Below are 14160 nucleotides of genomic sequence, written 5' to 3' on the forward strand. Positions count from 1 at the left end.
GTTTTATGGATCTTTTCGTTCCCTTAGGATCCATCACAAATTTCCACTCGAGCAGGTAGTTTTCGACCTTAAATTATCAGTTTTTGAAACCAACCACATAATTGCTTCTAATGTTTTAACCAAATATTTAGGACCGTAGTTTTGAGAAACCCTCTCTGATTTTGGATCACCATTGTACGGAGGTGGGAATGATATAAATACAACTCAGCTAGATATCCAGCCTAACTTTACGTCAGTTTTTGCAGGAGAAACCTAAAATTAAACATTTGCCTCTGTGCGAAAAAATGATTAGTCAATAGCATGAACGCCTTTCCCTAGAATTATTTGGCGGAACACAATGATGCAGAACTAAAAGTTCTAGATTAGTTCTAGTATCGTGCTTTAATAGGATATAATCTGCTTAAAATATGACGATAATAAACTGAAAACACTACAAATTTGGAGCGAGACAAGCACAGCGCAGGAACTGAATTCGGACACCACACTGATTTACTGGAACGCAGAACTGGTGCGTTCCGGTCCATTTTAAGCCCCGCTTAGCCAATCTTTCCCTGATCTTTGCCCAATCCCTCATATTGACCTGAGTCTTAAATGTTGTTGAGGGATTACCTGGAAAAACCTATCAGCACAATATCCACGTACTCGTTTACCTCAGCTCTTAATAGTTTTTTTTTTTTCAGAAGAAATCTCCAAGAAGGGTATTTTAAAAGTAAAGAGGGGTGTTATAATTAAACATATGTTTTTTGATATCCTGATTTTCTATGAAAATTTGCCTGAACGGTATTTTGCATTTGAGTGTATGTGAGGTTGAAGCCCCGGCTCAGCCTCTGAAAGAAATACTGCTTATCAATAACACAAGGAAATCACAATATTAGGAAATCCAAATATCAGCCTGTAAATATCACATTTATAATTTTGATTTAATAAGTTAATATTCAGTTACCGCTAAATGTAATGATTTGGAAACTGGACTTGAACTGTTAATGGAGCTGCAGCCGCCTTCCTCGAAGTGTTGATTCTGAATCAAATGTGTCGATAATCTGAAAAACGTTAATGTCGTAAGACCTTTCTATGTACAACACAGCTAAACTACGAACTCTTTCTTGACCCATAGTGCTACGAAAGTATGCTTTTAGCCGCCTCAGGCACGAAAAGGAACGTTCACTGGTTGCGGAACTTACAGAAACGGTTAGAAAAATCTTATAAACTTGGTTCAAGTTTGGGAAGCATTCGTAAAGGTTCAATTCTGGAAACAAATTTAGACGTGATGAAAAATCATTTTCAGTCTGTCACTCTGCACACAAATTGGAGAAAATTGTTAACTCTGATGTCATCTCAACTTTGGGGATTTTGTAGGTGTTGCTGACAATTGTATCTGCCACAAGGATATCAATAACGGGATAGTACACTTCGCGTCTGTAGTATTCAGCTGCTGTCTCACACTCGAAAGAAGTATCATCACCACCCAATGCTCGTGGGATTCATCTTCTTCGTGAAACGTTCGGTGCACTGCATCCTATGGTTTCTACAATTTCTTCTGTTTCTTTCCACAGAGTATTGAAACTCCTCACTCCGTAAGGACTGAAGGTTGCAGATAGTGGCTTGGGACATTTTTTTCACTGTAGAAAAAATGGCTTGTGTATTCTGTAAGTGCATGGACAGTTGATTCGTGTATTCAAGAACAGGTCTTATCAGTTTAAGGCAAAAAAGAAATAAATAATCATTAATATTTTTTTAACAGTGAATGCGCGTCTGGGCCGTAAATTTGATCATGATCTGCTATTTCCTTTAAAGTTTCGAGTACTGGTCCAACATTTTCTAAAACTACACGAATAGCTTCCAATCTACAGTTCCATCTAGTGTCGCTCAAAGATTTCAATGTTACCAAATGCTTTAAGGTTTCTCCTTGACGTCGAATATTTTCAAAAATAGCGTGCCTTTTTGACGACGCTTCTATGAAGGAATGCAAACTACTCAGAACACCATACATATTTCGAATCGCAGACGCTTCTCCGCACACATCAACAATGCATCAGTTCAAAATGTGAGCGTAACAATGAATATAAATGGCTAAATCGTTCACGTCCCTGATCCTCTTTCCAACACCAGAGTACTGACCACGCATAGCGGCTGCACCATCGTAACATTGTCCTCGGATGTTATCTACACTCAGACCCAGTGATATTAACACATTTCTTAACAGTTTGTTTTCTTCTGTCTTGTAAAACCCTATAAAACTTTCGTGAACGTTTAATGTTTCATCACAGTATCGCAAAACAATTGATACTTTTTCATGTCGCTTCAAATCTTGAGTTTCATCCATGATGACACTATATATACCTGCAGTCTTCACACGATCAATTATTTTTCCCAGTACAAACTCACACATTAAATGTAGAAATTGATTTTCGTATTTGGGACTAACGTATCTACAAGTTTTATCTTTGTTAACATAATACAGAAAAATCACAGCATTGTCCTTGGATCTTCGCGATAAGAGTTCTAGTAAATTACTTTTATTTTCACTTTCGCCATTTTCCCTATGACCTCTAAGAGGAACACATTGGCGAGCACAATACAAAATACTATCTAGAAGTGCTTCCAAACATAATCTATTGTCGTTAACTATTTGGTTCGTTTGCGAATCTATTTTACGCGCAACTGATCCGTGCCATAGTGCATTTCGGAATTCCGCAGCCTTAGTACAAGTCTTATGAGCGTTATTTGCCTCATGAATACCGAATTTATCTACGGCCTTCTTCCAGTTACGACAACCCTCCTTAGTAAAGGTGTCTTCAGATTTCGGAATATTTTCGAAGAATGCGCGACAATAAAAGCAGAAAACACTATTTCGAGCAACGCTATATTCTAACCAACTAAATTGCCTATACCACTCAGATGGAACCGGCGGCCACTTTTATTGGGGTAGGTTTTCAATTGCGGTTGAAAGGGACCTAAACCAACTGCCAGAAATGTCTTTGCCTTTTCTCAACCTTTGACTTGATCACGATCTACTAAAACTTCATCTTGTGACACTGTTTCCACAGTAGTACCGGCATTTGAATTCTTATCTTCTGAGACTTCTTCTTCTGACACTATTTTCACACCAACACTTGAATTCTTATCTTCTGAAACGCAAGAAGTAGATTGTTTAATCACTATTTCATTATGTTCGCTGGCACTGTCAATATTGCTAAGTTTCGACTTCTTACTAAAATATTCTATCAAAGTTTTCGATTTTTTGTTTGTTTGAGCACTGCATATTAGTCACAACAACTTCCTGTGAAACGTAAGAAATGTTCAAGTACCACAGATAAAACAAAAGAAAATGAAACCAGTATATACCGACACACGTGAAGGTTATATATACAGAAAAAAAGCTTCAAACGAGCTGCTCACTGCAAACACAAGCTTCAGAATAATTCAAGTATATTCGATTTGGTTTGTGTGCCAGGGTGGCTATTAGAAACAATAACTCGTTGTTTTAACCGTACAGTTCTCCCCTTCCACTTCACAACGATACCAGATGTTGCTATGTGTTGACTTACAGGGAAAGCGATAAAAAATTATTTTGTATTTAGGACAACAATATTTCCGACAAAGAGACGAGCTCTGTATGTCTCTGCTTACCTTTACACCCTGTATCCCAAACAACAGACCGACCTGTACTTCCTTTTACCATCAACGCATACCGTATCCCCTTCCTCCAGCAGGCTCTAAGTTCACTGACCTTTATTAAGATGGATGTAGCAAAACATTTATTGTAAGACACTACCAGCAGAGCCGCCCACAGGGGGGATGTATGGCGCAAGCTGCGCCATTGAGAAAAATTTTGGGGGGGATTTTACTCTACTTTCGAACTAGCAATTTTACTGTCGGAATAGCATTAAAACATGATTTTGAGAAGCTAATTTTCTCAAATTTTCCGGGGTGAACCCCCGTACCCCCTGCTTCGATACTCGATGAATGAAGTACCGCACAAGTAGCCGTATGAAAGGAAAGGTTGGTTCGTTTTAAGAGAGAAGGGCCGCCCACAGGAGGGATGAATGGCGCAAATTGTGCCATCGAGAAAAAAAATTGGGGGGAATAAAAAAAATTGGGGAAGAATTTTACTCTAATGTCGAATAAGTAATTTTGCTGTCGTCAGAATAACATTGGAACACGATGCGATTTTTTTTTTTTAATCTCGAGAATGAATCCCCCTACCCCCTGCTTAGAAACTCTATGAATGAAGTACCACGCAAGTTGCTATATGAAAGGATGGCGCCAAGTTCTGGTGAGCAGTTACAAACACTCAAGGAATCACTTTCAAATTTAGATTTGAAACTTGCCTATGTTGTCTGTTGAAAATTATAAAGTAGTTTGACATAATTGTGAGCTAGTGGTGACCATACAGCCAACAGCCAAGTTTCAAATCTAAATTTGAAGTGAGCCAGTGAGTGTTTGTAACTGTTGTCCACTAGATTTTGGCGCCTATTTTTGTGATTTCAATTCTTTTTAAGGCCACTCGTACTTGGCTCTTTTACAGGAATGTTTTTTGTTGGATATCACTTCTTTTTGTAGGCTAATTTCGAGGATAACATTTTCTTTTGGTATCAAACTCAATAACTTGTAACTTGCGTCTTACTTTTCATGTACAAGGGAATTATATCAATATTTTGTAAAGAAAAAAATAATACTACTAATTGTAAAAAAAAAAAAAAAAAAGAATGCCTGTGCCATACACAGTGTGTAGAAGTTTTTATACCCTTCAATATCCTTATAGAACATATTTAGTATTGTACACTACCAAGACTACTAATAAAAGTAATGCCATTTTTATAATTACTACTGCCCCAACTACTACTATTACTACTACAAGCATTCTATAATACTATTACAGGAAATAAAAAAACAACAACAAAAATAACAATTACTAGTACTATAAAAACTACTGCTACACTGGGCAATTGTTTTTAGAGGACTTGAGTTTTGAGGAGGGAAGAGATTATTAGTTTTGGGGGGGAGTGCGCCATCAGCTTTGGGGGGATGGGCACCCCTGATTACCAGATGTGGTTAAAATCACAATTTCATTCCCGTTGTTATTCTAAAACTTCTTTCAGACTTAAAGACAATTTACAGTCAAACATTTTATAATAATATTAGCATAGATAAGACAACATTTTTAATAACTGTCCATTGTCTAAGAAACAGCCGGAATCAGTAAGGGAGAAGGTATATGAACATCTCTGAACATGAGCAAATTATTTTTAGATATAGTTCAATCACAATTTTACATTGGATCTGTGCCCCCCCCCCAAAAAAATGCTCAGAATAAGTCCTATCTTTTTTCAAATTACAAGCATTTCTGATGGAATTGAAAATAAATTCTGAATTTGACACTACAGTTTATAATTTATTATCACCATTCTAAACGAACATGTAAAGTCTGAAAACGAAAAAAAAAAAAAAAAAAAAAACAATACAGTGAGGTGTGAACCAACTGAGATCGCATGCATCGAAAGTGAGTGACAATTACCCAGCTAGTAGTAGAGAGGCAGTGTCAAGCCTTAAAATGAGCCGGAACCGTCATACCGGCAAATCAGACTCCTGTCAGAAGTTATTTCGTGTGCAACACTTGTCACTTTACAAACTTTGTGCATTAATTTTTAATATTTTGGTTCCGTCTATGAAACGAATATTAATATGATTCATCGAAATACATCAGGTACATGGATCAGGGATTATTTACTTTCATTATTGACTGCTTTCTGGCAAATCACTCTGGATAAGCATTCTGGCGAGGCGGCTATTCACTGAAGCCAATTTAAGCCCTGGGCAGTGTGTATGCCTAGCGAACAGCTTGGAAAGGTGGAGAATGGGCACGAACTCTGTTCCGACCGTCCGTCCTAACTGAGTGGCTGAGATTTAACCTAGTACATTTTGTCAGGCCAGGGTTGCTGTCTTTTCACTTCCTTGTCCCTCCCTTCTCTTGGCCTGGTTAGTGGCCTAAAGTCCTCAATACAGTGAAACAAAAACAAAATTAAGGAAAACGGTGTCATATTCGCTGCAGCTCTGTTCACAGATAACACTGGATGACTATCTTAATAAGCTTCAGAATTTTTTGGGGGGTGGCAGTTGCCACCCCTTAGTTACGCCTATGGTTTTTGCTTTCCAGTCTAATCAGACCATGATTTCAAAACGAGTTAAAACGAGTTGATCGAGCGAGCCATTTATCAATCTCCACTCGTGCCCATATCTACTTTTAAATGACTGAAGCGAGGTAATCTTACGATGATGTTTTAGAAGCTGTTCTTTGGGGGCTCGTCCCGATCGCCCCTCCCCCCGTGGCTACACCTCTGGTTAGAGAGCAATCCATGTAAAGAAAAGTGAAAGCACAGTACGTAAAACTTTCACTAGAATGTATCGTAATGCACAAACGTTTCACTATATATATATATATATATATATATATATATATATATATATATATATATATATATATATATATATATGTGTGTGTGTGTGTGTGTGTGTGTGTGTGTGTGTGCGTATATATATAAGGCACCATAAGGGGGCATCATAAGGTTAAATATTCGAGGGAAAAGGGGTTAATTGAGTCCTGATACTTGATTGAGTTCTACTGAAAGAGTTGGGATTGGGTGCACCGACATTGCGCAAATTTTCCCACGCTTATCTGTTGACACAGATAAAGCCTTAATGAGCAGGCAACAAAATTGGAAATTGCGAAAAAAATCTTGTGCAACGTTGCCATCATTACCATAAGTATATCGACTAATAAAAACAGTCACCAAAATGCAAGTCGTTTTAACAAAAAAAAAAAAAAAAAAAAAAAATACAAAGTAATGGATAACAATAGCATTTTCAGTCATCTATATTATATGTGTGCAATGGCGTCGTTAGAGAGGGTGACTGGGGAATGTGTCCCAGTCATTCATTTTCCGTATCATATCTAACTGTAAGATTAAAACTGTAAGAATATAGTTATTGAAAGCAAATAGTTTTGAAATACTGTAAGGAAAACAAACATATATAAAATAAACAATATATATAAATATTTCTAGAAGTTCTCTTGAAATATCGTGAACAGACGTTCGACCAATCAGAAATAAAGATTTGTCTATATCTTCCAGTTTTGGCCAATCAGAAACAAGCACTTGTATACATATTTCAGGTGTGTCTACCATATATCTTAATAACTATCCTTTCACCTTTCTATAAATGATACTTAGATTTGCATTTGCGTCTTAGTTGTTCTTAGGTGCTGTGAGAAACATTTGTTATATATTACCTAGGTATTATCGTATAAATTGTTACAAGAATGAGTGGTCAGTGTATTAGAGATAAATAGGGCCCCTTGGCAAGAAAGCTCGCCCCCTTGAGTGATGCAGCAACTTATATCTACGTGTACCTCCTACATGCAGTTAGAATTCTAAAGCAGCATGTCGAATGTTGTGTCTCGCCGCGGTTTTCAACGAACTTAAAGAGTTCTGGTTTGGCCAATGGCCACCAATTAATATTGCTACCAAAGTGTTTACCATCCTCTTAGGTATTGATTAAGACCAATATCGTCTCTCTATGAATTACCGTTCCCATGATATTGGCCAAAAATGGCCGATTTCCAGAGATTTAAGGAGCATTATTTGAGGAACCGTAAGTCATAGAGAGGTCATATTGGTGTTGGTCAATATCTAAAAGGGTGGTAAATATTTTGGTAGCAAATAGTAACCGGTGGCCACTGTGCAACTGGCCATCAATTAATATCAGTACGAAAATGTTTAATGTTCTATTAGGGATTAACACTGATATCATCTCTCTATGACTTACCGTTCCCGTGATACTGACTAAAAAAGTTCGAATTTCTAGATATTTAAGCAGTCATATCTCGAGAACTATAAGTCATAAAGAGATGATATTTTGTTAATTTTTGCGAGAAAGAGAAGAGGGTGCGGATAAAAAGATTTACCTTTACATCTAGGAACAATTACAGCTATCCTTCCCGCTAGATCTCTCCATTCTTTTAAAGTTCGTTCTGGCAATGCTCTTAGAGCATTCTCAACTGTTTTATCCTGAAGATATTTACCGGACAGTGTACATTAGAAAGGTTTTGGACCTGAAATTGGTTTGTGGGCCTGAAAAGGGCCTCAGTTCTTTAATTACTGTGTATTTGCTTCACTCCCAGAGAGATAACAAAGCGTTTCCGTTAGCCGACTGTCGGCAAAGCGTGTTCAACGTATATGGCCAGAGCAAATGTATAAACATTCTCAAGATGGGTGCTGGTCCCTCCTTTGTTTGGACACGAATGAGGTTCGTGAACTGTACGTTTTGCTGTTTTAATGCATCTCTGATGTTATCTATGTTGGTTGTGGTTGGAACACCTTCTTCAGGAAAGCAATGCATCTCAGCAATTCTTCTCTGCAAAGCTTATTCTTCTCCGTTGTGCACTCTCCCAAATGTCACCAGCAACTGTATGTCAGACCTCCTCAGGTTCTGTTAAAACCCCGAACGAATTGCGGATATAATAAACCAATAATAGAACAAGCCAATGAGGAACGAGAATCACAACGAGCCAATCAGGATCGAGAATTAATCGCAAGTTTTAGTGAGGAGGGTAATATAAACAGGAAGCAATAAACTGGAGAAACATAAGTGAAACTTTCAGAATGGAGTTTACATTGACGAAAACAGAAAAAGGTGTACCTTGTGTATTAATGGGAGGCTTTAAGTATCGTTTCTTTCGCCAAGGAAAAAAGGCTCAAATTGGAGGTAAGTTAATATAGTACATAATTTTTGCATGTATATAAGCCTATAGCTTGCTAAGTTATGCAAAGCCTACATTAGTATTTTCAGTAGTCAGCTTGACCTATATTTTAGTAAGTTCTGTAAGCCTATATTAGTATTTATGCTAGTCAATAGGATCCATATATACTTTGTTAAAAGATGTAACACACTATTAGTATTAATGTCGGGAAGTTGGACCTATATTTTGTTAAGTGATGTAACCTATATTAATATTTATGCCATTCAGTTGCTTCTATACTTTGTTAAGTAATGGAAAGTTACATTAATATCCATGTCAGTCAGTTGGGTCTATATTTTGTTAAAATATGTGTCTAGTCCCTATTTTAATATTTATGCCAGGCAATTTGTCCTATACTTTCGTAAGTGAATAAGTAAGCCTGCATTAGTATTTATGTCAGTCAATTGGACCTATACTTTGTTAAAAGGTGATGGAAGATATAACATTTTTGCCAGTGAAATAGTGAATACATTTTTCTTTAAATAGTAAGTTTAGAACACGTGATACGATTTAATTATTATTTCCTTTCTTTCAGATGTACTAAGAAAAGCTGTAATGCTAGTATAACAATGGATGAAAATACAAGTGAAGTTTTAGAAAGGAAAGATATTCATAATCATTGTGAAGATGAAGATGGTGTTCAACGGCATTTTCTTAGAGAGAATTGTAAGCGACGAGCCACTGAACAATTGAACGAGAAGCCAAATAAAATTATAAGGCAGGAAGTTTCAAAATTGGAACATCATGACACACTTGATCATAAAGAAATTAAAAGATGCCGAGACGTTATTTATAAAAATCGAAGAAAGGTGACTCCTCGTCTACCCAGAAACACCGTAGAGGCTATACAGCAAATGGTTCAGAAGCAGGATGATATAGCAATTGACGGAGAAAGATTCATCTTTGTTGATGATGAAGCTAATATAATTCTTTTCACGTGTAAGAAAAATATCGAGTAAGTATAATTTCATTTATAACCATTAACTTTGAAATGAGTTTCATTTACAGCATCAAGAAGTAGAATAGGAAGTAGTTGCTTGAACAGAAAAGTTCCTTTTTCCGTCTTATTTCCAAATTATAGTAAAATAGTTTTTTTTTTTTTTTTTTTTTTGATTCTCACAAAATATATCGTAACATAGCATTTCACCTAACGATATGACACTACAGTCTTGTTTACTATTTTCTTTTCTGACACTAATCTTATTTTCTTTTCAGTTTTCTGTGTGAGTTCAGCGGGTTAGAAGTATTTGCAGATGGAACTTTCACTTATGCTCCTAAGCATTTCACACAGTTATATACAATACATGCATATAAAAATGGATATTATCTACCTCTATGTTTTGCATTTTTGCCGAAGAAAGACAAGAATACGTATGTGGCCATGTGGAAGATGATAAGAAACTTAGACAGTAGATTCGACTTGAAAATCATTTACGTTGATTTTGAAACAGCTGCTCACGAAGCCATCAAGAATGTGTTTCCAAATTGTGACATTCGTGGCTGCAGATTCCATTTGGGACAAACATGGTGGCGGAGGATTCAAGCCGACAATGATCTGCGACAAGCATATATGGATCCAAAATCTGAACTAGGTATTATTGATATTATTATGGTCTATTATTCTTTATTATTAATTTAATAATACCATGTGGACTTTGTTTTGTTATATATTAATACAGAATACAGTTGAAAATAGAATCTTATTCTGTTTGACTGAAGAATCTTAATTCAGTCACCATTCTTAAAAGCAAATAAACTGCTGTTCTAATAATGTACGAAATGAAGAAATTATAAAGCCAACAGTAAGATCCATCAATTTCACTACTTTCCCAATGCTTGCTTATTCTAACAAATTATTATTATTATTATTATTATTATTATTATTATTATTATTATTATTATTATTATTATTATTATTGCTTTTCTTACAGGTTCATGGATAAAGGCATTTTTTGGGTTGCCATATTTACATCCAACAGAAGTATCAGATGCCTTTACTCAACTAATATCAATGACGCCGGATGATACAGGGCATAAATTTTCCGATTACGTCCTAGAAAACTACATAGAAGACGGTTGCAAGTAAGTAGCTTCCTTTTGAATTTCATCTATAGTAGCACATCAGGCCCGTGCTGGCCCACCGGGACATCGGGACGTGTCCCGGTGCGCCCTCCGAAATATCACACTATAAATAATGGTACAAGTTTTTAGTAATAAAGTCTTACAGTTTTATTGGTAAAAAAACCGTGAAAGGTGCAGTGCGCCCTTTACATTAGGCGCCCTTCCGAGGCCACATCAAAGATGAACGATTTTATTTACTCTTCTGTATAGCACAGTTCTGTACAATAAATACACACAGTTACTGTTGGCGAAGAACCCGTGAAAGGTACAGTGCGCCCTTTACATAAGGCGCCCTATGAAACATCACATTATAGAAAAGTAGTTTTAGTTATCCTGTATAACAGCTTTGTTTAATAAATTCAAATACTGACTGGTAGTACAGAACCTGTGAAGAATACAAGGCGCCCTTTACATAGGATGCCCTGCGAAATATCACATTATTTTTTTATTTTATTCTTCTGTATTTCAGTTTTGTATTATAAATTCATACAGTTGCTATTGGCAGAGAACAGGTAAAGAGTATAATCACTTACAAAAATATTATAAAGTTATATAACCATAAAACGAAACAATGTGATACATCAAGAATAGTTCGGATAGTCAAACGTACGATGCATTTATGTAATACTATACTGACACTAGTCTCTAATTTACGATTTTTACGGCATCGAAGCTTTCACAGTCTTAATATGCATCCGAGCATATTGATTGTTCCTGGGTGTTTTAAAACAGTGTTCGGATAATGAGTACCTGTTGTATTTCTGAAATATAGCTGTATTAATTTCCGTAAAATGTGGTCTTCCTGTCACCACGGCACGGCGCGTCCTCAGGTTGTGGATCGAGGAGAAGGCTCTGGGATATAGAGGTTAGCTGTGAATATACTGAGTAAGCAGTCGCGGACAGACAAGGGGTGATAATCCAGCTTGAGAATTTGGTGTGAGGCTAACAACCTCATCCTGTAAAAAAAGGATTGTTCAGATAAGTTCGCAGAATCTTCGGATCAGAATTGATAACTTGGCACGAATTCCGCAAAGTAAAATCGACATAAGATTTGCAACATGAAATGTAAGAAGTCTCTATAGGGCAGGCGCGTTAAAATTTGTAAAACAATGAGTTTAGAAATAGAGGTTGGACCTAGTGGGATATCAGGAAGTTAGATGAGAAGGAAATGGAGGAGTCAAGTCGGGAAATTTTACGTTCTTTTACGGGGAACAAATTTAAAATTACCAACTAGAAACAGGGCTTTCCATTCACAAACGAATACGTAATATCAGCAATTACATAGGTTGAATTTGTTAATGATATATTTTCTTTTACTTCTCTTAAGGGTCAGTGGTGTAATATTATTTTAATGCACATGCCCAACAGAAAATAAGGATGGCGATTTAAAAAATACAGTTTTTACGAAAGAATAGAACGGGTATTTGATCATCTCCTGCAATACCATATGGAAATTCTGTTAGGCGGTTTCAATGCGAAGGTAGGACCAGAGGGTATTTTCAAACCGATTATAGGGAATAAATGTTTGCATAAGGAAGGTTGTGACAATGGCGTTAGACTCGTGAACTGTGCAATATCCAGAAACCTTATCGTGAAGATTACAAAATTCCAACATCGCGACATTCATAAATATACTTGTGGACTTCATCAGATGGAAAAACACACATTCAAACTGATCATGTTTTAGTAGGCAGAAAAGAACAGTCTAGCACAAGTGATGTTCGGTCGTTCAGAGGAGTTGATTGTGAGAGTAAGAGAGAGACTATCGTTGAATAAAGGAAATATTCAATATCTGAAAACGGAGCGTTTTTTTTTTTTAAGAGGAGAGCCAGGTGAGAGGGGAGCCAGATTGAAGTGTCGAATAGATTCTTGGTTTTAGAAGGTTCGGAGTGCACTAGTGTTCAAGATACTTGGTTGAAATTAGAGATAACATTAAAATTTCAGCAGAAGAAATATTGGAGCACGCAGAAATACGTAGGAACAAACCATGGTTCAACCAGGAATGTACTAAAGTAGCAGAGAAGAGAAAACAGAAGAAACTGCGTTGGCTACAAAATCCGAACGAAATAAGTACATAAAATTTCATTGTCATCTGGCAGAAAACTTCTAAAACTTTTAGAACACAGAAACGCGACTTTTGAAAGTTAAAATTAATTAACTTGAAGATAATAGTGAAAACAAAAACATTCGGGACATGTATAAATGCATCAACGAACTTAAGAAAGGCTATCAACTTCGTGCTTATATATTAAAGGAACAGTTCTCACTGATACAGATAGCATCTTAAATAGATGGAAAGATTTCTTTGACGATTTGCTTAACACATAGCCAAAAACTAATGTGCGTGGAGAAAGTGAAATGCATGCAGCATAAGCGTATACATTCCAGAACCTAACCAGACAGAAATAGAAATCGCTATTTAAAAAAAAAAAAAAAAAACACACATCTCCGGGTGTAGACGAAATTCTGGTTGACTTAATTTTAGCTGGAGGGGGAAAAATTGTAGAGCAAGACACACAAACTCATTATCTGGAACAAGGAGGAATTACCACAAGATTGAAGAGAATCAATCATTGTTCCAGTTCAGAAGAAAAGCAACAAAACAGGTTTAATGGTTATCGAGACATTTCTCTTTTGTCAACATCCAATAAATCCTTTTAAACATTGTATTAGCAAGATTCACTCCATACGCAGATGAAATTATTGGAGATTATCAGAGCGGATTTAGGTAAAATCGATCAACTATCGACCAGATATTTACCATTCGACTGATACTTGAAACGAAATGAGAGAATACAACATCCTGGCACATCAATTATTGACTTTAGATTCTGGTAGGAGGGAAACATTGTACAACATGCTTACAGAATTTGCAATAATGAAAAAGGTAGATTAATTAAGATATGTTTAAATGAATTCCAAAGTAAGGTTCGATTAGAGAAATTCTTGTTCACGAGCTTTCACGTTGAGAATGACCTGAAACAAGGAGATGCGTTGTCATTATTATTTAACTTTGTTCTGGAGAACACGATAAGGAAAATCAAAGACAGCAATCAGGTCCTAGAGCTGAATTGTATTTGCCATGTTATGGCGTATGCTGATGATGTAAATTTAATAAGTAATGATAGAATAATAGAAAGGATGCAGAAATCTTAATTAACGTTTGCAGGGATATAGGCTTAAAAGTAAATGCAGAGAAAACTGAATAAATGGAAGTTTGTCGGGATCGTAATACTGCA

At 36.3% G+C, this 14160-nt stretch overlaps 1 protein-coding gene and 1 long non-coding RNA gene across 2 annotated transcripts in view; both read left to right on the forward strand.

Moving 5' to 3' along the window:
* The window catches only part of LOC145688343 (uncharacterized), a 427613-nt gene that overhangs the window by 351358 nt on the left and 62095 nt on the right, over positions 1-14160 (forward strand). The gene's annotated exons all lie outside the window — the stretch shown is intronic.
* LOC145687737 (uncharacterized) lies at positions 8629-9944 on the forward strand. Its single transcript, XM_081761186.1, has 2 exons — positions 8629-8766; positions 9336-9944. Exon 2 carries the CDS (start codon positions 9370-9372, stop codon positions 9757-9759), a length of 390 nt encoding a protein of 129 aa, XP_081617312.1. The 5' UTR covers positions 8629-8766; positions 9336-9369; the 3' UTR covers positions 9760-9944.

The sequence above is a fragment of the Thermobia domestica genome, chromosome 6, assembly GCF_964235325.1.
Source record: "Thermobia domestica chromosome 6, izTheDome1.hap1.1, whole genome shotgun sequence".
Taxonomy (NCBI): domain Eukaryota; kingdom Metazoa; phylum Arthropoda; class Insecta; order Zygentoma; family Lepismatidae; genus Thermobia; species Thermobia domestica.